Source organism: Thamnophis sirtalis, unplaced genomic scaffold (genome assembly GCF_051295495.1).
Source record: "Thamnophis sirtalis isolate CommonGarterSnake01/CBP01778 unplaced genomic scaffold, rThaSir2_p1.2 scaffold_2, whole genome shotgun sequence".
Lineage (NCBI taxonomy): Eukaryota > Metazoa > Chordata > Lepidosauria > Squamata > Natricidae > Thamnophis > Thamnophis sirtalis.
Window position 1 is genome coordinate 70,637,388 of NW_028261382.1, and position 25,192 is coordinate 70,662,579.

At 46.3% G+C, this 25,192-nt stretch overlaps 1 protein-coding gene across 3 annotated transcripts; it reads right to left on the bottom strand.

The window, feature by feature from the left end:
* Positions 1-227: 227 nt before the first annotated feature.
* On the bottom strand, positions 228-25,192 carry STAMBP (STAM binding protein). Of its 3 annotated transcripts, XM_087706016.1 has the most exons (11): positions 25,056-25,192; positions 23,208-23,421; positions 22,191-22,266; positions 19,822-19,917; positions 7,066-7,429; positions 5,811-5,935; positions 4,895-5,032; positions 4,077-4,189; positions 2,907-3,006; positions 659-757; positions 228-605 (listed from the first exon to the last, which is right to left on the bottom strand). In XM_087706016.1, exons 2-10 carry the CDS (start codon positions 23,408-23,410, stop codon positions 701-703), a joined length of 1,272 nt encoding a protein of 423 aa, XP_087562142.1. In that variant the 5' UTR covers positions 23,411-23,421; positions 25,056-25,192; the 3' UTR covers positions 228-605; positions 659-700. The 3 variants fall into 3 exon arrangements, with proteins under 3 accessions (XP_087562142.1, XP_087562140.1, XP_087562141.1); XM_087706014.1 differs by having other exon boundaries at positions 228-757; XM_087706015.1 differs by lacking the exon at positions 25,056-25,192 and adding an exon at positions 24,405-24,612 and having other exon boundaries at positions 228-757.

A 25,192-nucleotide genomic window follows, 5' to 3' on the forward strand; every position in this document is an offset into this window, starting at 1 on the left:
GAAACTTCTTTGATTCTCTCTTCTTAAACACATGAACTCTTCCCTTGGAACAAGGCGCCATTATCCAGGGCACTAACCCCCAGGCTGTGGCAAGCGAGCCATACTGCTCACATGGAACCATTCCCCCCCACACATCCACAAAACTGGAAAGGTTGGGGACCACTGATCTAGGGAAGAGCCATCTAAAACCAATAGACAATAGCCTGATTTTCTTGGTGGGCACTTCCTTCAGCACAAAACTTGCTTTATTACTGCTCACTGAAGTCAAAATTTTGGCACAGCACAGTTGAGCGTAAGAATTCCAACCCACTGATAGGATGGATGTTTCCCAAGAATGTGCGAGAGTCAATCTTAATATAAGAAGGATGGATGTTCCCAGAGTCAAGCCACAGACTTCCAAGAATTGTTCCTCTTTGTCTGTGCCTCTGTGTGTGTCTTCTGGTTTGTTGGGAAACCTCAGTCGGCAGCCAAGATGAGCCGTTATTGAGGGCATTAGGGTTAATTTTAGTTTATAATTTTGCTTTAGTGATTCTCAGCGATGCCCCAAATTATTATTCATATGTGATCAAAGAGAAGGAAAAAATTCCTTTGCTGTGTTACAGGTATGATTCTGGGGATCACTGCACAGAAAGTGAGAGAAGCAACCGAAAATTAGCTTTGAGGAGGACAGGAAGAGCTGATAAGAGATACAAAGGTAGCTTCATCGAAGGTCCAGCACCGTCACTTCTGCTTCCGTGACCGTCACATGGTTGCAAGTCTGAAAGAGAAAAAAGAAAACCATGACAGTTTGGAAGAAAGTAGAAACAGAATGAATGAATTCTCCCTCGAAGACACGGCTGTCTCGCCCTTTGCCTAAAAAGATGCTGTTTGCCTGCTCCGTAGATGCTGCCTTAGGCCTGACTTTCCGGACCCTTTTTGTCCAATTTTCAACATTTCCTTCCCAGAGAAAGTTGTTGAGAAGATGGTCATGCAGCAGCTCCAGAGAATCCTGGAAGCAGCAGATGATCTGGAGCCCTTTTGGTCTGTATTCAGGCCGGGGTGGAAGAAAAGCAGGGGCCGTGTCCTTCAGGCGGGATTGGAAAGGGCTTCTTAGCCTCTTGACAGCTTTGGATACCACCAACCATGGCGTCCTTCGCATTGGCTCCCGAGGCTGGAAGTGGGGCGGGGGGGATTGTGTTGTCCTGGTTCTCTTCTCTCCTCTGCAGCCAGTTCCAGTCAGTCAGTGGTGAGGAGGAAGAGGGTTGCCGTACTCCCCTTATTCTAATTTAACCACTATCCAAAGCCTCTGGGGAAGGTCGCTCAACAGCACTGGATGAGGCACGAAGACGACACCCAGCTTTGCATTTCCCTCCCAGACCCTCCAAGGGATCCTGCTTTGGCCTTTGGAGGCTTGGATGGGAAATAGCAGCTTCAGCTCAGCCCCAGAATGACTGAGGGCCTGGGGTGTTTAGGACCCCTGCTTCCAGGGACCTTCCAGCTCTTGTTCTGGATGGAGTGGGGCTGCCCCAAATATTCCTGGACTCGTGGCTTTTGTCTGAGGAAGTGGCAGCTGTGGCCAGCAGGGCCTTTGTGTAACTTGGTGTAATGGGCCAGCTGCACCTGTTCCTAGACTGGGAGGTGCTCTGTTCAGAGACACGCATGATGTCTCTTGTGCAGCCTCTAGAAGCTAGAGCTGAAGCAGAGCGCAGAGGCCCAGCAGTTGTGTCTGCTTCTCCATCAGAACAGTTAACACCTCTGCTCTACCAGTTGAATTGGCTGCCACTGTTATCCCAGTTCCAATCTAAAGCACGGGGAGGACCTGCAGAATGGGATCTGGCAGGCCCAGGAAGAAGCCTCTGCGTCCCGGGGCCTGCCCTTTAGAACATCCCCATTGGGAGGGATTTGGTTGGCCCTTGCCCTACTGGGTTGGGGGCATGTCTTAAAAGACCCCCTTCTACCACTGGGCTTGGGGATATGGGTGCGTGCTGGAGCCTGTACAATGGTTGCACTGATGGTTGCTGGTGGTTTCTTTTACCTCAGTGCCTGATTGTGTAGCTTGTGTATATTGCTTTTAGTTCTTTGGTGTTTTTTTAAAATGATGAGCTGCCCAAAGCCATGGGTAGGAGATGGGTAGCCACCTAATCTGACATAACAAATAAATAAATTGTGGCACACTTGTGGGTCCTAGAATTTAGAATTGGCTAAACATTTTATGAGACGCTTACCCAAGAGAGTGGGTGACTGTTTGTCCTCCTCACTGGCTGCCAAGTTCAGGCATATGCAACTTACTCTGAGATTTACTCCTTCATACTCAGAGAAGCAGACAGAAAATCAAACATGAAACAAAGAAAATATCAAAGTCAAGGGAAGAGGATGCCTGGTGGTTGACCAGCTGTTGAAATGTATGTCCGGTTGGCCCAGTTTAGCTCCAGATAAAATAATCTGAGATGTTTATTTACTGACATATCAGAGCTAGTTTCTTATTGCTATTGAGGGGGGGGGGACACTTCCTAAAAGCACTTTGATTTGGAGTCAAATCTACGGCCGTTGGACACATTTTTAGGAAGCTTTGGAGGTAGAAAATTTAGAGAGGAGGCTAGAAGAGATGGAAAAAGGTTGTTTTCTGACAGGAACGAGCTGAGAGCATTTTGCCATTAATATCCCACGGCTTTATTTATTTTGAAAATGTGTCAGGCTGTCCAACTCCACAACAACACTGAATGAAGTATAGTAAAAAGAACCAAATCCTACAACTAAGGGGAGAAACACCTCCTCCCAAACACCAGAAGAAGGGCAACTGTTAAGGCAGGATGGACTCGCCCCGCCTTCCGAGTCACGTCTGTGGAAAGACCTTCTCCCTGGACTTCCAGATGGAGCCTTGAGAAGCAGCTGCAAGTGGAAGGGCCCAGCTTCTCTCAGCTACTTACAGTAAAGAGAGGAGGATCCTTGCAGTGGGGATGGAATCCTTTTTGTCTGCAGGAAGAGATCTCCTCCATCCCATGGTCTGTCAGTTTAAAGAATCCAGTCCTAAAAAAAAACAGTAATGGTGGACAGAATCAGCTGGCCCCAAACACTGCCAATGGCCTCGGGGCCAAGGATAGCATTGAGTTCAGAAGAAGAGAGGAGGAGAGCTGTACCTTGAAGAAACCGCTCTAAAACTGAAAAAACCCCTTCTACCTACAAAACCACAACCCCGTTTATCTGCAATAGGGACCATTCTTTACACTTTGCCCTTCTGGGCTGCCAACCTTCTCGATTTCGGCTAAGTTTTCCCCAACAGGTAGACTGGAACAGAAATGGAATTTGCATAGGATTTGAACAAAACTAGGCTCACTAATGAGCTGCTTAAATTGAGCTGGGCTCCCTCTGAATCACAATCTTCCCCAACTTCATTAGTTATTCAGGGAGGCACAGAGTGCCTCTGAAATGTGGTGCTTGCCCCTTAAAGCAATAGGAATAGAATAGAGTACAGAAGAATAGGAATAGGGAATTGGAAAGGAATGGAATAGAGAATAGAATAATGAAAGAATAGAGAACAGAGAACAGAATATTAGAATAAATAGAATAGAATATTGGGAAGAATAGAATAAGATGGAATAGGAATAGAATAAAATAGGCAGAAGCAGGAACCAGAAGAGAAGAGAAAATAGAATAGAATAAAATAGAATAGAATAGAATAGGATTTTATTGGTCAAGTGTGATTGGATACACAAGGAATCTATTTCCGGTGCAGTAGCTCTCAGTATACATGCAAAGCAACAGAATCATTACCATCATCATCAATCATCCCAATAAGGTGGTAGGAAGTGAAGAAGATAATAACAAGGTTAAGTGGTAATAGTGCATACTATATGGGGAAATACACACAGACATTAGACAGCACTGAGAGAATTAGGAGTATGGCAGATTGATGGTGCAAAGGGAAAAATCTTCTGTGTCTGGTTGTTTTGGCATGCAGTGCCCTGTAGTGCCATCGCAAGAGGAGGAATTGAAACAGTTGGTGTCTAGGATGTGAGAGATCTGTAGTGCCAAATGCAACCCTGTGATCTGACTCAATCTCACAACCAGATTGAGATATACACCATCCAGTAACTTACTCTTGATACTTCGGTGAACAAACGATAGCTATAGACTCTGCCAGCATCATTTGATAGGAGCAATGAGTGTGCAAATCCACACTGGAAAGGAAAGCCGTTTGAGTAGGATGAGTCTAAGGGAAGAAAAAGAACAGGGCAAATGTTAAAATGAAGCTAGAATCAGGGCATTTTTCCATTCTGTTTTTTAAAAGGCCGAACAATTTTCTTTCTTCTGTACTTTCTGGAGATAAGCATTTTTAAGCAGTGTTCCTTAATCTATTGCTGTTTTTTGTTCTCAAAAATATACTTTTGTGTACAATTCTGAGACACCTGGGCATTCCTGTTTACAGATAGCTTTCGTATATAGTGAGGGGAAAAGATCCAAATTGTGGAAAACATGAAGTTCTAGAAAGATGAACAAGGAAAGGCAGCTTTTGCAAGCTGTGATCAACATTCCCATAAGAGGACTCCTGAGTGGGGAGAAGCTGCAAGACTCACAGGAGTTTCCCCTACTTATGGGAACGTTGATCACAGCTTGCAGAAGTCCGCCTTTTCTTGTTCATCTTTGTAGAAGTTCATGCAAATGGCCTCTACTGGAAGACCCCCAGGCAATCTGGCTGGAGACCCTCCGCCCTTGAAGGAGAAGCTTCTGGGAGAGAAGACCAGGCCAGTCAAGAGAGAGAGAGAGAAGCCCCTTGGGCCAGCACAGACACCCGGAAGAAGCGTCCAGGAAGAGGCTGTGCAGCCCCCAGGTTCTTCCTCTGCCCTGGAGCCATTCTCTCTGGGGGCATCAAGAGGCTCCTCCGTAGGCAGCTTTGGGAGCCTGGAAGGAGGCTTACGTGGATCCATCCCAAGGTGATCAGGCTGTTCTGGTCCTGGATGAGGAAGAGCTCCTCCTCACTCTCGGTGTTGCAGTAGTCGGGGCCTCCGTGCTGCTTAGGAACAATGACGTGGGTTATTGTGAATTCATTCCTCATCTGACGGGGGAGAGAAACAAGGCCAAGTGTCATTGGGGGCGGGGGGGGATCAACAAATAGCTTTTTCAGATAAATGGTTGATAGGCAGGCATCCCCTAACACAGTGGTCCCCAACCTTTCCGGCTTTGCAGAGCAGCGAGGGAGGGGGACAGGAAACACTTCTGTGAGTGGCAGGCGCCTGCACATGTGTGTACACCTCCATTTATGTGAGGGGTGGGCACTTGAGTGCGCATGAGGCGCCATTTACAGGAACACTTCTGGACAAAAGGCTGTCCAGTCTCTTCTTAAAAACCTCCAGTGATGGAGCACCCACCACCTTGGAAAGCAAGCTGTTCCACCAATTGTCCCAACTGTGAGGAAATTTCTCCTTAATTCTCGGTTGGAACTCTATCAGCTTTGTTGCTCTTCTCTACATTCTTTCTAGAGTCTCAGCCTCTTTTTTGTATCTTGGTGTTTTCCCTGAACTTACAGGGCAAATTTCTTACCATTTGCAATTCACTCTGTGCCTAAATAAATTAGGAACTCCTGAATAATAATGTGTAATCATGAGTCAGACTTAAATTACAAAAATCCATTATGAAAGGCAACAGTTTCTAAAAGTAACAGGACCAAAATATAACCTTATATTCTGACTACTTGGGCCTGCTTCTGTCTCGTATCTTTGCAAACTCCCTTCAAAGATGAATGGTGAGACCCATTCCTGTTTAGGGGATTTCCAAAAAATCAAGTTATCATTTGGGAGAACTTTATGGATTTAGGATTTATGCCATCACCTTACCAGCTTCCCACAAAGGATCCCACACGTCTCCACACCTCTGGCTGTATTTGCATCTGCCAACTGCAGAAATTTATGGCACAGATCGCTGGAGACAACAATGTGGCGAAGACCATCTATAACTGCGCCTGGAAGGAAAGAGCAAAGTCACATGGTGGAAAAAGCGGAGTCCCAGCCTAGCCAGCCCCAATGTGCTGATTTGCCAGGTAAGAGACAATTTTGTTCCTCATAAGCTCCGCCTACCACCCAAAAGGCAGAGTCTAGCAGCCTCACTTGATATTTGTAAAACAGGGCACAGCAAACTCCTGCCAAAAATAATTATCTAACCTACAGCTGTGCTGGAAATCTTTTTCCAAAGTGGTTTTGTGCTATTTCCTGTGGTTTTTTTAAAACTGTTGATGGAGATCCTCCATCCTCCAGGTCACGGTTGTCCCAAAGGTGCTTTTTCAGGAGGCAATTGGATTTTCTGGTTTTTCTTTGCAGTTGTTTGTCTTTCAAAGTTTTTTTTTTCCAAAGTTTCCTTTTTAACTTTCAATAAAAGTAAAACTAATCTATTACAAAAACAGATCACTGCAGCTGCACCATCTACAACCTAGAAAATTGGCGGGGGGGGGGGGGGAGGGTGAATCTGAAAACCTTTTAGTGACACGAATGAGGGAGGGATCCAGTATTATTGCCAGGACCCTCCAGTTGGTTAGAGGTAAACAGTGAAGGGCCTCACCTGGCCAAACCTGGTGGAAAAACTCTCTCCAAGGCCAAATGACCTAAACCTTAGCCGCCCCGTTTTCTCAGAAGAAGGAGCAGGGTGGCAAACAGAATGGGCCTTTACCTGGAGACTCTAATAGGTGCCTCTGAGGCCACAGCTCCTTTCCAGGCCACCTTTCTCAGAAGGCAGGTGGCAAGAATCTACACAATACTATTGTGTAGGGACACAATACTATTGGCCAATTGGAGACTGGAGAGAAGCACCTAGAATAACTTTTCAAGAAGATTTGACTTTGGGAGAATTTAAATTTTGGAAAACAAGAGATTTCAAATGGCAAAAGAAATGCCAAGCAATCCCAGATATTCTGCCAAGAACCTTCCAGTTCATTAGAATTAGTATATTTAAATAGATCAATTTTTGGAATCTTAAGCATTCCCTCATCTGCCCCAAAGGAATTGGATTGTGCGGGGAGAGGGGATTATTTGGAGCAATTCTGACGAGGCTGCCACTGCGTTCCCTAGAAGCTCTACCAAATTCATTCCACAACATAACTGTTTTCGGAGTTCCCCAAAGTGCCAGGTTTTAGCGATCTGTCCACTATGGGTGGCCCTGGCAGTCCACTTCCTCCAGCGGGGCTCAAAGGTTGACCAGCAGACATAAGAGTTTGGGGGTCGGTGGGGGGCTTAAGCACGCCAGGTATTAAGGGACCCTCCGAGGTGCCTAGAGTTGCTGTCCCAAATTGCTGCACCACTCTCAGGCGCTCCTTCTCCAGCTCCTGGCGCCTGATCATGTCTTCAAAGGCATGGAACTGCTCCTGCTCGGCCTGCTGCTGCTTCATGCGGGCCACTCTCTGCCTCTCCTCCTCCAGCTGCTGCTGTAGGGCCAAGGTGCGAGCAAACGCCTCCTCTTGCTTCTTCTGGAATGGGAAGGAGAAGAGTCAGCAGGTCAAGTGGGAAATGACAGGGGGAGCAACTCTCTTTGGACATCTCCTTCCCTTGTCTGGCCTGCAGCCATCTTTTCTTTTGGATCTTTGGCCTGCCACACTTTCTATTCTTCTACTATGCATTTTCTATGGTGGGAAAATGGGAGGGGGAAATGTACGGAGTTAGATGCTAGATAGCCATAACAAAATTCTTTCTAGAAGGCAAGGTCATCCTTTGTCTTTGCACCTCTGCACCTGATCGGAACTGGATGGGTGGAACTGCCAGCATGTCAGTGGAAGATTGGACCATATGATGGGCAGGATCTTGAACTTTCAACTGGGTGGGGAAAACCGGGAAGCTTTCAGATTCGGGTTTTCCCAGATGTGTCAATATGGCTCTCTTAATAAATTGGTACTTTAAGCAACACTTTGCCTTGGACTCTGATTTACTTTTGGATGCTATTTGGAGCCCTGACATCCCTAGCAGCAAAATCTTGGCTGAAAACTGAGCAAGGTTTGCGGAGCAGAGCTCATCTTATGGAGAATTCGAATTCGATCCACTAGTTAATTCAACTCATTAGGGCAATTGGCTCATAAAGCAGCCATATATATAGTATGTGTGTGTGTGTGTGTGTGTGATATATAGAGTCCTCCGGGATTGGGCGGCCTATAAATCTAATAAATTAAATTGAATTGAATTGAATATGTGACCTTCCTCCCATATTTGGGCATACCAGGGGTTGTGACTATATATATATATAGTCACAACCCCTGGTATGCCCAAATATGGGAGGAAGGTCACACTTCCATTCTCTGTCCTCCGGCTCGTCACAAGAGACCATCCAGACAGAAACCCAATATTTTTTTTTACTGTTGCCTTTTTGTTACATTTGTTATATTTATATGGCTAGCTGATGAGAGCTAAATAGCTTGAAATAGATCTATACTAGTCTCCCTTTATTTATTTATCAGCATAAATATAACATACATATATATATATAACAAAGGCAACAGTAAAAATATTGGGTTTCTGTCGTGATGGACTCTTGTGACGAGCCGATTGACAGATGATGGAAGCAGTTAGCTTCCTCCCATAATTGGGGCTTACCAGGGGTTGTAAAAATCTTATATATATATATATATATATATATATATATATATATATATATATGTATGTATGTATGTATGTATGTATGTATGTATGTATGTATGTATGTATATGTATATGTATATGTATATGTATATGTATATTATGTATATGTATATGTATATGTATATGTATATGTATATGTATATGTATATGTATATGTATATGTATGTATGTATATATATATATGTGTATGTATGTTTTTTTATATTTGTGCTGATAAATAAATAAAGGGAGACTAGTATAGATCTATTTCAAGCTATTTAGCTCTCATCAGCTAGCCATACCCTTACTGGGATTTGAACCTGGGCTATATTGCATACTAGGATGGAAGCAGTTAGCTTCCTCCCATAATTGGGGCTTACCAGGGGTTGTAAAAATCTTATATATATATATATATATATATATATATATATATATATATATATATATATATATATATATATATATATATATATATATATATATATATATATATATATATATATATACACACACACACACACACACACACACATATACATACATACATACATACACACACACACACACACACACACACATACATATAGACAGATACATATATATACTGGTCTTGTTGCATTCGGGTCTTTTCCCATGTAAGATTGAGATTGTCTTGGCAACATTTCGGCGAGGTCTCACTCGCCATCTTCAGGCTGGGTTTTGGGCTTAAAGCGTGGTCGGAGCTGCCGTCTTTCTATAAATCTTGGTAGGGGGTGTGTGCCTCCTGGCTTTGTTTCAGTAAGGGGAATGATTGGTTGTGTGGTTATATCATGATTGGTAGATTGGTGCTGATTGGTGCTAGCTGTGTGTTCATTGTTGTTTTGTGTTGTAACAGCCTGGGTGGTGGGTGGGGCTCGTTTGTTGACAAGGGCTGGTTTCCAGATGTCTGGGAGGCATCGTCACGTTTATTCATGTTGTGGGGGTGTTTCCCTATTTCGATAGCTTCCATAATTAATCTCTTGTTGAAGTGTTCTGTTTTGGAGATTAACCTGGTTCCTTCAAAATGAATTTCATGTCCTGTAGCTTTAAGGTGCTGGAAAAGGGAGGAAGTTTTTTTCTTTTTTTTCTTACTGCATTCTTGTGTTCTGTGATGCATGCATTTATTCTCCTGTTTGTTTGTCCTATGTATGTTGCAGGGCAGATTTTGCATGGTATTTTGTAGAATCCTTGGTTTTCTAGCTGGAATTTGTCTTTGGGGTTTCTTAAGATGTTAGCTATTTTTTGGTCAGTGTTGAAGGCTGTCTTGATATTGTGTTTGTGGAGAATTTTTCTGATTTTATCTGGTTGTGTGATTGTATCATGATTGGTACATTGGTGCTGGCTGTGTGTATGTTGTTCTTTTGTGTTGTAACAGCCTGACTGGTGGGTGGGGCTCGTTTGTTTACCAGGGCTGGTTTCCAGATGTCTGACAGGCGTGAGGCATCGTCACGTTTAGTCATGTTGTGGGGGTGTTTCTCTATTTCGTTGCCAAGACAATCTCAATCTTACACGGGAAAAGACCCGACTACACACACACACACACACACACACACATACAGTTTGCATTGTTTTAACTCTGCCTTTCCATTTATGTTTATTTATTTATTCATTTATTAGACACATTTATATGCCGCCCAATCCCGAAGGACTATGTTAGGACGATGTTAGGAGGAAAATGGTTAGAAAAGCTAATGCACAAAAGGAAACTGGGTTGGAAGAGGCACTAAAAGCAATTTAATAAGTAGAAAGACAGGGAGAGGAGGGAGGAGAGATGGAACTGGTGCTGGGACTAAATGGAGAGTAATAGGGCTTTATCAAGAAACAATTAGGCCAGGCCAACCTGTCTCCCTTTTCTGATAAAATGACTGGTTTAAGCCATCATGGAACAACCATTGACTTACCTGAACGGTCCTTCTATGTGCGCTGTGAGGGGAATCCAAGCATGGGTTAATTTTGTCCATTAGCCTAGAGACTAAGTTATGCAAATTGCTGGCCACGCCTCCTCTGACTGGACTGGTTCAGTTTTGTACGAAGGATCAGCCAATTCGAGAGAAGCAAAAGGAAGTCTAGAAGTCAAGGTAAGTCAGGATGTCATAGGAAAACATGGAAGTCCAGGCCCAGGACAGCCGAAACCAAGGGAGGTTTTGGAATCCCCTCCCAGCGCATATAGAAGGACCGTTCAGGTAAGTCAACGGTTGTTCTCCTGTGCGCTGCTTGAGGAATCCAAGCATGGGACATGCCAAAGCAATAGACTTCAAGGGCTGGAGCGAGGCTGGTCTGGTGCCCTAGCCGAAGAAGCTACCCTTTGCAGCACGCGCCATCCAACGTCCACCTTGTAGTGGCGGATAAAGGGTGACACCGATGACCAGGTCGCTGCCCTGCAGATGTCTTCCACCAAGGCTTGCGTTGCCCAGGCCGCCGTCGTGGCTGCACTCTTGGTAGAATGGGGTGTGATGCAACTGGAAACCGGTCAGGACTGACAGTCGTAGGCAAGGACAATACACGCCTTCAACCAGCAGCCGATAGTGTGGGACGATGCCTTTTGCCCCATGGTGCCTGGTTGGAAAGACACGAACAGGGCCTCCATCCTTCTGAACAATGCCGTGGTCACACGTGAACAACGGACATCGAGGTGATGCCAACGCCGTTACTGGGGGGGTGAGACGGATGTGGGCAGAAATCTGGGAGAGTGATCTCTTGTGACCTGTGGAACCATGAGTTGACTTTTGGAAGGAACATTGGGTCCAAACGTAAGATGACCATGCTCGGATTGGGAGATGCATAGGTCGTCCCGGACGGAGAGTGCTGCCAATTCGGTCACACGTCTAGCCGATGTGATGGCTACTAAAAAGATGGTCTTAAGAGTCAGTAACCAGAGGGACATGGTCCAAATAGGCTCAAATGGAGCAGCTGTGAGGGCCTTGAGAACCAGGGAAAGGTCCCATGTGGGGTAACGATGGACCATGGGTGGGCTTAGGTTCGATGCACCTTTCAGGAAGGCCCGCATCCCTGGGTGTTGTGACAGGGAGTGATCCCGCCCACCACCAATCACGGTAGATGAAGCCGTGATCTGGCGGTGGAGGGTGTTAGATGTTAAGCCCCTGTCCATGCCCATCTGTAGAAAATCTAATACCTGTGGTATGGTCGCCTTGGTTGGATCTGTATCTGTAGCTCGACCCCACTTGCAGAAGGCACACCAGGAGGCCTCATAGATACGGGTCGTCGTCGGGCGACAAGCTGCCTGGATCGTGGAAATGACCATGTCAGAGAAATGCTGTTGACTCAGGATTGCCCGCTCACATGCCACACGGCTAATTGTATTAGTTGTGGGTTCAGATGAATGAGGGCCCTTTGCGAGAGGAATATCCAATCGTCCAGGATCCTCCATGGGCACGAGAGTGACAGATGGACAAGGTCGGCATACCAGGGATGCCTCGGCCACATTGGTGCGACCAGAAGTACCCCCGCCCGTCCCCCTAGAATCTTCTGGATGACTAGCAGTACAATTGGTAGGGGCGGGAAGACATAAAGGAGGCCCTCTGGCCAAGGACTGCGAAGGGCGTTGGTGGCTTCTCCCCCGGTACCTAAAACTGGTGTAGAATCGCGTCAGGTCTATGTTGTCGGGTTGAGTGAACAAATCCACCTATGGTTGACCGAAGCCGTTGAAGAGCTCTTGGAACAGGGCTGGGTGTAACCACCACTTTGCCTGATCCATCGTGGCCCTGCTCAACCAATCTGCTTGGACGTTTGTGGTGCCCGATATATGCTCCGCTTGGATTGACAACAGATGGTTCTCCGCCCAGTGGTGTAGACGTTCTGCTTCCATCATCAGAGATTTGGATCGCATGCCCTCCTGGCGGTTGATATGCACCTTGGAGGCCACATTGTCGGTGAGTATCAACACATGGTTGGATGTGACCAGGTCTCGAAACTCACGGAGGGCTAGGCGGATAGCTCGTAGCTCCAGCCAATTGATGCTGTTCCGCAGCTCCCAGGCAGTCCAACGACCTTGTGCCACTCGATCCAGGACGTGGGCTCCCTACCAGAATTGGCTCGCATCTGTTGTAACTATGTTCCGCTCCGGTTCCTTGAAGAGGCATCCCTTGAGGATTCGGGACGACATCCACCAACGGAGGAACAGGGACACCTTGGTCAGTAAGCGAGTTCTGGTCTGAGAATGACTGGTATGGGCCCTCTGAAAGGGGAGGAGAAACCACTGGAGTGGTCGCACAAGGAACCTCACTCAAGGGACAATGTCTATGCAAGATATTTGAATTGAATTGAATTTATTGCATTTATATGCTGCCCTTTTCCCCAAAGGGGACTCAGGGCGGCTCACAATCCAAGTCAGATATAATCTTCCCCAGAAGTTGGACAATACTGCGAGGAAAGGTGACCTCTGATTGGACACTTGACTCACCAGGGACTGTAGATTTCATTGCCTCTCCTGAGAGAGGGACACAACACACGTTTCCAAATCGATGACCGACCGAGATGCAGAAGAGACGTGGTCGGGTACAGGTGGCTCTTTGGGAAGTTCAGTACAAAGCCATGATCTTGTAAGGTTGTCAGCATCCCTCCATTATATAATTAGGAAAGAAAGACCAAGAGATTCCAGGTATTGGAAATCAAAAGTACTTTTACTAATTACAAATGGTTAGCGAGCAGTTGCGAAGCGAAGTCTGTTTAATTAGGCGCGAAAGCAATTGATATATAGAATAGTCCATTCCCCACCCCTTGGGATCATAGCCTCAGGCCAATCATAAGTCCTTCAAGTGTCAGGTGTGAGATAACTTCAAAAGACATCACGAAGATGGAATGTCGAGGCCGTTGGTCCAGGCGGGAAGCACTCACGCATGCGTAATCCAACCATCTGGTAAATACTAGAACATTCCTCCAGCACATCGAATAACCCCTCCCAAATACCAACCCTCCCTCCCCGTCTCATGACAGCTGAAGCAACTGCAAGGCAGAAGCTGACATCCGGTCGTCCCCCGGAAAAAGGCTGTCAGGCCTAGAAAAAAAACAAACGAACAGACAAACAACAAAACAGAAAAAGAAAAAAGGGGGGGGGAGAGAAAATTAAGGCTTGTCAGGGTAAGCAGCATAAAATTTCCGAAGCAGTCGGGGAGCCCGAACATGGGATTTATCAACCCATTCCGTATGGGAGGGAGGAAAATGCTTCCAAGCCACCAGGTATTGGATGCGATTACGGTGCTTGCGGGAATCAAGAATTTCACGAACTTCGAAGTGACGTTCCCCATCATCTATGTGCTGGGAAACCCGAACAGGCTTGATGAGGTTAATGTGGAACACCGGGTGGATCCGGTTGAGGTGTTTGGGTAAGTGTAAATGAACAGAGACAGGATTGATGACCTTTACAATGGGGAACGGCCCCACATATTTGGGCCCCAACTTCTTTGATTTCTGCGTTGTGTGCAGGAACTTTGTTGACAAATAAACCAAATCACCAGTCCGGTATTCATAGGGCTGAGAGCGTTTCTTATCCGCTTGTTTCTTATGGGCCCTATGCGCAGTGTCCAAAGTGGAGAGGGTCAATGGCCAAACACGACTGAGACGCTCACTCCAGTCCGCAACTGAGGGAACCTGCGGTTGGTCCCGAGGCAATTCAGGAATAGGAACAAAATCCTGACCGTAAACGACCCGGAAAGGGGTGAAACCCGTGCTGGAATGAACAGAATTGTTGTAGGCCACCTCAGCATGTGGTAACAAGTCCACCCAATCATCCTGTTGATAATTCATGAAACAACGTAAATATTGCTCAAGAACGGAATTAGTTCGTTCACATCCACCATTAGTCTGAGGATGGTAGGCGGAGCTAAGGCCCTGGGCGGAGCCAATACGTTTGAGAAACTCCTTCCAGAAATTAGATGTGAATTGGACACCACGATCGGAGATGATACGATCGGGCACTCCATGCAAACGGTAAATGTGGGAAATGAAGAGTTTAGCCAGCGCCTTAGCGGAAGGAATTTTGTGGCAAGGCACGAAATGAACTTGCTTGGAAAACAAGTCGGTGACCACCCATATGACCGTATGCCCCTGGCTTTCGGGGAGCTCAACAATAAAGTCCATAGAAATCTCCTTCCAAGGGGCAACCGGGCGAGCGACAGACTGGAGCAGCCCTTGTGGTTTCCCCGGCGGTCTTTTAGCGGTTGCACAAACTGGGCAACTGGCCACATAAAGTTCAATGTCCTTTTTCAACGAGGGCCACCAGAATTGCCTCTTCACTAGATGCAAAGTTTTCACGAAATCCAAAATGACCCGCCAATCTGGAATCATGTGCGCGACGAAGGACCACGAGGCGTAGGGAGGCGGGGATGTACAATTTGGCGCCTATCCACGGCAGATCATCCCTCATAGTGCACTCGTCTCGATGGTTCAGGAACCAGTCGTCGTGAGGAAGCGCTAGCTTGAGGTCAGAAAGATCTTGAGGCACATCCTTTTTGGCGCGGGTCTGCTGGCGCGTGACCACTGGAGCCGCTAGGAGCGGTTGGACGATGCTCAGTTTAGAGCAATTATATTGAGGAAGTCTGGACAAGGCATCTGCCATGAAATTCCCCCCCCCCCCCGGGATATACTTAAGTGTGAAATTGAAACGGTTGAAATATTGGGCCCAACGCATTTGTTTGGGGGAGAGACGGCATGGCGTTCTCAAACCTTCCAAATTCTTGTGGTCAGTCCACACCTCAAACAGGCGCCCTCCAGGAAATGGCGCCACGTGGTCAGGGCCCAACGGACCGCGAAAGCCTCTTTCTCCCAAACTGCCCAACGTCTCTCCGTGTCTGTGAGCTTTCGGGAGGTGTACACGCAAGGTTATAGGTTACCTTGGTCGTTGGCTTGCAACAGGATGGCCCCAACGGCGACGTCGCTGGCGTCAGCCTGGACGACGAACGGCCAGTCCAGGTCAGGATGCTTTAGCACTGGCTCAGCGGCAAACAGACGTTTAAGTTTTTCAAAAGCCGCCTGGCATTCCATGGTCCAGTCCAGAGGCTTGTTAGGTTTAGGTTTCGGCTCCCCCTTTGACTTGAGCAAATTAGTTATAGGAAGTGCAATTTTAGCAAAAGAAGGAATGAACTGACGGTAGAAATTAGCAAAGCCCAAAAATTTTTGTAACTGTTTACGAGTTTTGGGCGCGTCCCATTCAGTGACCGCCCTCACCTTCTCTGGGTCCATCTCAATGCCGGCAGGGGAGATGCGATATCCAAGGTCGTCAATTTTAGTTTGGTGAAATTCACACTTAGACAATTTGGCATAAAGATCAGCGGCTCGGAGTTTTTTCAAAACAGTGCGCACAAGAGTGACGTGTTGGTCATAAGTGCGAGTATAGATAAGGATATCGTCCAAATATACGATAACTCCTTTGTAGAGATGGTCATGCAAGATCTCATTGATTAATTGCATGAAGACTGCAGGAGCCCCCTGCAGGCCAAAAGGCATGACCCGGAACTGGAAGCAACCAAGAGGGCAGTTGAAAGCAGTCTTCCATTCGTCTCCCTCCTTTATGCGGACCCTATAATAAGCTTCCCTGAGGTCCAACTTAGTAAAAATGCGGCCCTTCCCCAGCTGGGCCAACATGTCCTTCATCAACGGGAGCGGGTAGACATTCTGAGCTGATATGGCGTTCAAGTTTTTAAAATTCACACATAGATGAAGAGAGCCATCTTTCTTTTCACGGAAAAGCACCGGGGCGGCCACTTTGGGGCAAGCAGGTTCAATGAAGCCACGTTCCAAATTTTTATCAATGAAAGTCCGCATTTCCTCCATCTCCCTGGGTGACATGGAATATATTTGGGGTTTTGGTAGCTTAACCCCGGGTAAGATGTCAATGGAGCAGTCAGTAGGCCTGTGGGGTGGCAGTTTGTCGGAAGACTTTTCGCTGAAAACCTCCTTAAGGTCCCAATACTCTTTAGGAATTTTCTCCTCTCTATCTATCCTCTCCTGCCCTCTAGCGGCCACTTCAGGAGTGTCAGTCATAGGTTTCCCAGGAGTGCCCTCCCCCTCCGGAGGCTCCTTTGTGCGAATGCGCAAGCGGCCTGTCCGCCAATTTATGTGAGGGTTCCACTTCCGGAGCCAAGGGAGGCCTAAAATTAGTGGCCTGTCCATGCCAGGCGCAACTACAAAAGAAATTAGTTCAGTGTGGGAACCCATCTTCATTTCCAAGGGCTCCGTAAAGAAATGGGCGGGTCCGTCCCCCCCCGCAATGGATCCATCTATCTGGCAAAACACAATGGGGGTTTTCAAAGTACGCAATTTGAGACCCAATTTTTCCACCATGGCCGGGTTGATCATGGATCGGGAGCAACCCGAATCGAGCAAGGCGTGAAAGGTTGCTGGTTGTCCCTCAGGGGGAACTTTTAACTCTATGGGGATTAGCAGGGGCCCTTTGTTTGAACTCACCCAGTGAGGCGATGTGTCGTCATCGGAGTCCTCAGAAGAGGAGGAGTTGGCGTCCGCGTCTCCCTCCAACGCCTGGCCGAAACGGGGGGGCTTGGAGTCCACAGCGAAGGCAACTTCCTTCTTCCTCTTGTCGGAGGCTCTGCCAGACTTCTCCTCTCGCTTGGGCGGGGGTTGGGCGGTGATGGGTAATTTAGCACGACAGTCGGGGGCGGTGTGCCCCAATTTCCCGCAACGGAAGCATGTTATGGGTCTGGAGAGCACTGAAGGGGCCCCTTTCCCGTCGCCTCTCCGTCTGAATTGCGATTTGCCGCCTGGAGGGGGGGTGCTCTTAGAAGCTTTCTCCTTCTTCTTCTTTCTCTCCTCTTTGGCGCAACAGAGCCTGTTTAAGTCGAGTTCAGCGTCAGCTGCGTGCTCAAACCAAGTGGTCAAATGTCTGGGCAGATTGCGATTGACACACTGCTGATAAATGTCTTCATCTACCCCAAAGCAAATTTGTCCAAAAGGGCGTCCTCGCCCCACCCTCTCATGTATTGGGACAGGCATTGAAAGTCCTGGATATATTGGGTGACAGGCCTATCGTCCTGCTCGAGGGTTATAAATTTCAATTTGCTTCGCTTCTCGGTCAAGGGATCATCAAAGCGACGTCGGAAAGCCTCCATAAATCGATTGAAATCCCCCAGGAGGGGGGAGGCAGACATATGTAAAGCCGTGGACCAGGTAGCCGCTTCGCCGTCTAAGGATAGGAGAACCATTCTCACCCTCATACCTCCGTCTCAAAATCACGGCCATAAATCTCCATGTAATTAAAAACCTGCATAATAAAGGAGGCCAGGCTGGCAGAATCTCCATTGTATCGCACAGGCAGGGGAGGGATTTTGGCCATCCTGTGCCTTCGGGGAGGTGGGGCCCCCGGTCCAGCAAAACCTCTAGCCACAGGGGGTGAAGCAGGTCGAGGGGGGGGGGGTGAAGCCGCGCGTGGGTACTGTCGTTCCCAGCCCCTCCAGTCTTTCTCATCTTCCCCAACTCTTTCCCCAAAATACCTTTGTCCCCAGTAATCAGGTAATTCACTCCTCTGGGGTTTTCTTACGGCTCCCGTCTCCAGCGTTCGTTGTCGGGGTTGCCTTTGGGTGAGCCCTGCATTCCAGCTTGCCTCTTCCTCTCTTTGTCCTACCGAAGTGGACCACCGTGGGGGGGGGGGTGGATCAGGCTGGCTTGATATTTGTAGTTGAAACAAATCTTCATGAAGCGAGAGGTCGGGAGGTCCGGCCTCGTGAAGCGAAAGTTCGGGAGGGTCGGCCCCGCTGGTATCCACATCACAAGTGGCCCCCTCTTCTTCCCTGACCGGTGAAGACATTTCCTCCCTTCACGGTAGACGTAGGTCTCCTGGAAAGGGTTTTAAAGAGACTTCGCTTCTTGTCAGCATCCCTCCATTATATAATTAGGAAAGAAAGACCAAGAGATTCCAGGTATTGGAAATCAAAAGTACTTTTACTAATTACAAATGGTTAGCAAGCAGTTGCGAAGCGAAGTCTGTTTAATTAGGCGCGAAAGCAATTGATATATAGAATAGTCCATTCCCCACCCCTTGGGATCATAGCCTCAGGCCAATCATAAGTCCTTCAAGTGTCAGGTGTGAGATAACTTCAAAAGACATCACGAAGATGGAATGTCGAGGCCGTTGGTCCAGGCAGGAAGCACTCACGCATGCGTAATCCAACCATCTGGTAAATACTAGAACATTCCTCCAGCACATCGAATAACCCCTCCCAAATACCAACCCTCCCTCCCCGTTTCATGACAGCTGAAGCAACCGCAAGGCAGAAGCTGACAAAGGTGTTGATCATCTGCTGCAGGTCGCGACAAGCTTGGCCCCGGGAAGACGATGTCGTCTAGATAACAATTGACCCTTACGGGAACTGACCTCAGGGAGGCTGCAATCACTGCTAGCAATTTGGTGAAGGCAAAAGAAGGTGGCGAACTGACCTTTCCAGTGAGTAGCGCCGTAGGCAGTAACGCCGTCAATAACAGGTTCCCTGGCCTCAAAGACTTTAGGAATGCCAATTAGTCAATTGCAACCATAAATGAAATGGAACGAACCCATATGCAGGAAAGGTCGGCACAACCGCGAAAGAGATTCAGAAGCTGTCACACAACGGAGTTCTGAGGGAATCCAAGCTGAATAATAATAATGATGAATACTTTTGTCTAATAACCTAGAGAGAAAGGTTTTTGCGTCTCTTAAGGCTGGACTGAGTTAAAAAACTGAACTAGTCCAGTCAGAGGAGGTGTGGCCATCAATTTACATAACTCAGTCGCTAGGCTAATGGACAAAGTTAACCCATTCTTGGATTACTCAAGCAGCGCACAGGAGAAATGCAATGGACATAGTTTGTCATGACTTCAGCAATGTATCCACATTTCTCTCTTTCGTATTCAAGTCCTATTCAGGCTCAACTCTTCTTAGATTCAGAACCCCGACACCATTAAGCAGCTGTCGTCATTTATACTAAACAATATTCACATTAAATATATGCCACTGTCGTTACATTTAAATTAAATCATTTTTAGTTTTTGTCAAGACCCTACCCACTTTTTATCTTGATGCAGCTTATTTTGTCTCTTGACTGTGGATTCTCTCAGCATCTCCAAAGGTCCCGACTGGGCTTCCTCAGAGCTTTAGCAGACTATTCCCAGACATTAAGGAGAATCAACCCAGGTCAGCATTGCTAGCTTGATAGCCAACTTGTTTGCTTCTGGCTCAGCCAGATTAGAGGCCAAGCACTCCAGCAGCCAAGGCAACAGAGTGGTTACTCACCTTCTGTATATTGTATTCTGCATATTCCTTGTTGTATTTGGCTAAAAGCTCCTTTTTCAATTCCTCTGCTTTAGGGAATGCAACCTCTTTTAGTTTCTGAGTTACGGGGGGAAAATAGCACAAAATTAGACATTTGGAACCAGAACCAGAAGCGGAACAGTGCAGCTTATCAGTAAAAATCCCTAGACCACCATAACAAACACACACAGAAAGAAAGTAGAGGTTTCTAAGCAATTTCCACACTGAAATTCATGGGATCCACCAATCTGGTACTGAAACACGGGGAAAGAGGAGCAAGTCTTCTTATCACAGGGTCTGTCCATTTGAGGCCTCGTTCCAAAAAAGAAAGAAAGAAAGAAAGAAAGAAAGAAGGAAGGAAGGAAGGAAGGAAGGAAGGAAGGAAGGAAGGAAGGAAGGAAGGAAGGAAAGAAACAGGATTTTCCATTCCACCTCTCTGAGAAGCCTCCTTTACTGAGGCACAGCTGGGAAAGTCTCAAAAAGGACTATGGAATGATGATTCATTTTAAATCCTGGGAGATTATAGAACCCAGAAACTTGAGGATCTCTACTATTGATACTGTTATCTATCGTAGTAAGAGGTGATAAGATAGGAGGCTTCGTGGCCCGACAAAACCGCGCTCGTCAAAATAGCGGCGACAAAACCGCGTCGCTAAAACCGCGACGTCATCACCGCGACATCATCAGCGCGGCGACAGAAGGGCGCTTTAAAACAGCGCGCCTTCAGAAAGCCGATTTAAATTAAGGTAAGGGTTAGGATTAGGTTTAGGGGTTTGGTTTAGGGTTAGGTTTAGCATGCTGAGCGCTTTGGAAGGCGCAGATTTGGCCTCCGCGCTTATGTCATCGCGCTAGGGTCACCTTTTTCCTTAGCGCTTCGGACGGCGTGGATTTGTCCTCCGCGCTTATGTCAGCATGGATAAGGGCTTCGCGGTTTTGTCGGTGAACCAGGAGGCTTCCTCCTAAAATCCACTTTCAACTCTACTATTTTAAGTGTGTTCAGCTCCACATTGTTCCACCTTCTGTCTATATTCTGAGTCAGATCAATGACTATTACCTGCAAACTTCAATATTTTAACAGAGGGAAATGCTTCTTCTTCACACATTTGCTGGTTCATTTGCTGAGAGCCAATCTCAGAGTAGCTTCTCTTTGCTGCCCTGAATTCCTTTATTAATACATTCCTGGACTGTTTATACATTTTTTTAAAGTAATTAAAACAGTATTATCCTTATTTTCAAAATCAACCTAGTTTGATCCGTGGTGTCATGCAATTGTGATCCTGGCTTGCTCAAGCTCACTAGGAGAATCCCAGTTCAAGTATGACATAAAGTGAGTTGCAGACTAGAAGTAGATGCTTATGCTTTCTTTATAGCCAGAGGACGACAGAGGAGCTGGTAAATTCTAGGCTGTGATGGTGAACCTATGGCACACGTACCACAGGTGGCACACCAGCCATAAGCTGCAGTGTGCCAGCTGATTTTCAGCTTTCTGGAGGGCCGAGGGAGGCTGTTTCCGACCTCCCCAGGCTTCAGGAAAGCCTCCAGAGGCTGGGGGGGGGGGGGGGCTGAAAAATGGCCCCAACGAGCCAACCAGAAGTTTGGGAACGATCTGTTTCCGGCTTCCAGAGGGCCTCCAGAGGGACAGGGGAGGCTGTTTTTGCCCTCCCCAGGTTTCAGGAAAGCCTCCGGAGGCTGGGGAAGGGTCGTGCGTGCATGCGCAGGTGGGCAGGAAGGACTGAATTGGTGTGGGCACACGTGCACGCACGACAGCACACGCACATACACAATTATGGCAGGCGATAAGGAAAAGGTTCGCCATTACTGTTCTGGGGGCTATTCTGCATGTCCTAATAATTCAGAATGAAAGGCATGATGAACAAAAGTGAGCCATGGGCTGCCTTGGCTTGCTTGGAAGAACCGAGGCTTCCCAGCCAGCGTGAAACAAGTGGCAAAGCTGAAATAGTAAATGTGAGATTAAACAGTGATATTCATTTTCACAGGAGGAGCATCATACTTGTACATCAAACGTATCAGGACTCTCTCAAAAGAGGCCTTCTGAACATACTACCTGGGCAGCCAACTGACTTTTCCCCATTGCCAACGTACAGGCAATTACAAGAAAAACATTTGCATCACTTACTTTCTTATTTTTTTTATATTTATTTATTTTATTTTATTTTTTCTCAGTTGTAAATGTGTTTTATTTTCCATTTCCATTTTCGTACAGTCACACATATACTGTACAGAACCTGCACCATATAACATTAAACAATAAACACCGCCATTCCTCTTGTCAATAATACCCCCCATACACCCTTCGACCCTCCATACACCCTTTCTTTCACATCACTTACTTTCACTGTGTCTCTCTTCTCTGGAATGATTGCAGTTTTATATTCACGATGTTTGGGGAGTTTCTCTAAGAAAAGTCTGGGACAGATTAAAAAGTTATGTAACAAAACTGAAAGAAATACAACAAAAATGTCATTATAACAAAGTTGCAATTCTATAGCTATTTGTTTAATGCAATCACACACATACGCACTACATTTATGAGGACCACTAACACTCTTGCTATAGAAATTAAGACGCCCACTGTTTTTATCAGAGGCCTTCAAACTTGGCAACTTTAAGACTTGTGGACTTCAACTCCCAGAATTCTCCAGCCAGCTATGCTGAGTTGAAGTCCACAAGTCTTAAAACTTGCCAAATTTGGAGACCCCTGGTTTAGACAATACAAGACCCTCTAACTCTTTATTCCACTCATTTCTTACTCTCAGGCTACTGTAAATTCTGTAAAACAATTTTCAATTAGGACATTGACATATAAGGGTTGTCAGAACAAGCAAAATAATCTGAATAAGTATTTTTCTCAAGCTTGAATAAATAAAATTTGATAAATGAAGAAGCTTTTCACTTGTACCTTTCAATAACATCATAAAAATAGAAAAAGCAACAGGATTAGAAGTCAATGGCTAATCTGGAAAAAAAAATGTTGGGAAAATGGTGGAAAGTTTTGGTATTTTACCATTTACATGAAATATTCTTCCTTAGTGAGGGTGGCCTTGCTCAAATATGACTATGACGATTTTATTAATTTCCTAAATCAGGGATGGGGCAATTATTCATCAAGTTAAAACTCAACTGAGAAAAATACTTTGGAGAAATTGTAATTTTGGTCTCTTATGTGTTTTAATTAGATGATCCAAAAGCCAAGGCAAAAACTGACAAACTCATTCAGGCTATAGATAAGTAAGAAGTTTAGTCACATCTGTTACAAATTCCAGCATGTCTAGCTAATTTGCAACACAAAGATATTCTATTGCTCTGTCAGAATAGAGGTTTATGATTGAGCAATGCTTATTTCTTACGTAATGTATTTGTTGTACAATATAAAGGCACGTTCGATGTTGCCTTCTTCAGAATAAATAGTTGCCATCCGGATAATTTCAACACCTGAACGGTAGTATCTTCGTGGTGGAACATCTTCATTCACATCCACACAACTCCCCATATGAATAAGACCTCTGACCCGTTCCTCTGGGGGCAGGCTGATATCCGCATGGTCAGGCATATAGGTTTAATCTGCAAGAAAAATTAATACGATCTGAATGATATCATACACACACACACACACACACACACACACACACACACACATACACATATATGTATATGTATAACCTTGAATAACAAATGAATGAGGAAAATTTGTATTTGAATCCAAAGCTTGAGGCTCTAGCTTTAGCTTGTTTCAACACACATGATATTAAAGAATATTTTTCCCTATCAGCCTTATCTCTGAAAGCAGACAATGGCAACCTAGTCCTACTTAATGCAATTTTCAGTAGGAAAACTTTAGTTGACACATGCTCTTTCAGCACATAGATGCAAAGCACATCCTTCATCATCTAATCCAATTCACTCACTTAGTGAGTTGGTCAGTGTATAGATTTGATAAATAAATAATCGACAAACTACAGAGGCGGGCAATCCTATTATTCATGAGATCTGCTCCTACTGAAGTTCCACAAAAGAATTTTGTTTCAAGGACTGGTAGGGTATTATGCTTTGTACTCTTATACTTCATGCTTTAGGTCTCAAGGAAGGCTAAACACAGTCTCCTGCTTAGGAAATTGTGGGGGAAAGGCCTTCTGCACCTTGCCCATTTCATGCCGGCTCTGATTAAAGAACACAGAATAAAAGAGTTAGAAGGAAACTAAAGGTCTTCTAGTCGAAGCCCCAGGTGAAGCAGGAGACCCTACATCATTCTGGACTCAGGGCTGCCCAGTCTCTTCTTGAAAATCTCTAGTGATGGAGCACCCACAGCTTCCTAAGTACCATACCATACCATACCATATTCCACGTGGGGTTGGAAAAGGCACACATGCAAAGTCTGGTGTTTGTTCTGAATCCAGCCCAAAATGCGTGGTTCCCCAAATGGGGTTAACGGAGTAAACCATGATTTACATTGCAAGCTGAGCGTTTTCTGGTCAGTTTTGACCAGGGCAGGAAGGAGCTGCATCCCATTTGTCCTCCCCCTCAGGGAAATCCCCTCTAAAACCTACCAAGAATGCTTGCAGAAGGACCAGGAGTGGCATGAGAGCAGCCTTCCAGGATTTCAGGGGCTGCCACAAAGAAGGGGGAGGGGTGTAAATTTACTTTCCAAAGGCAAGAACGGAAACAATGGATGGAAACTAATCAAGGGGAGAAGCAACAGAGGAGAAACTTCCTAACAGTGAGAAGAATAGAATAGAAAAGAAATATGGAATGGAATGGAATAGAATAGGAAGTAGAGTAGAGTAGAATAAGAATAGAATAAATGTTGGAATGAAGAATAGAATAAGAATAGAACACTTAATTGTCACTTTGAATGTACCCTAATCAGCACACATTAAAAAGAAATCTGGTGACAGAGCTCTCTCCAAGGGAACGATTGACCAGAGGAAGAGCCTCCCTCCAGAAGTGGCGGGAGCTCCATCGCTGGAGATTTCGTAGAGAGGAGACTGGACAGTCCCTTGTCCGAAGCCTCTCCTGCCTGAGCAGGGGGCTGGACTAGAAGACCTCCAAGGCCCCTTTGCCACTCTGTTCTCTTCCTCCCCGGGGTGCCTTCCGCCCGCCCCCGCTGCCCTACAGGCCGCTCGGGACAGCCCTGCCTGCCTGCGGTGCTGGGGCCGCGGGAGGGAAGGCGACAGCCCACCCGCTTCCCGCCCACCGACCTGCACAGGAGTTCCCGGCTGGCAACGGGCCGCAACCGAACCGCTCGAGAGTAGCTTCCGGCTTCTCTAGGCCAGCAGCTCGGACACTGAGATGGGGGGAGGCGGAAGTCGAGTCGAGGAGCTTCCGCTTAAGAAGG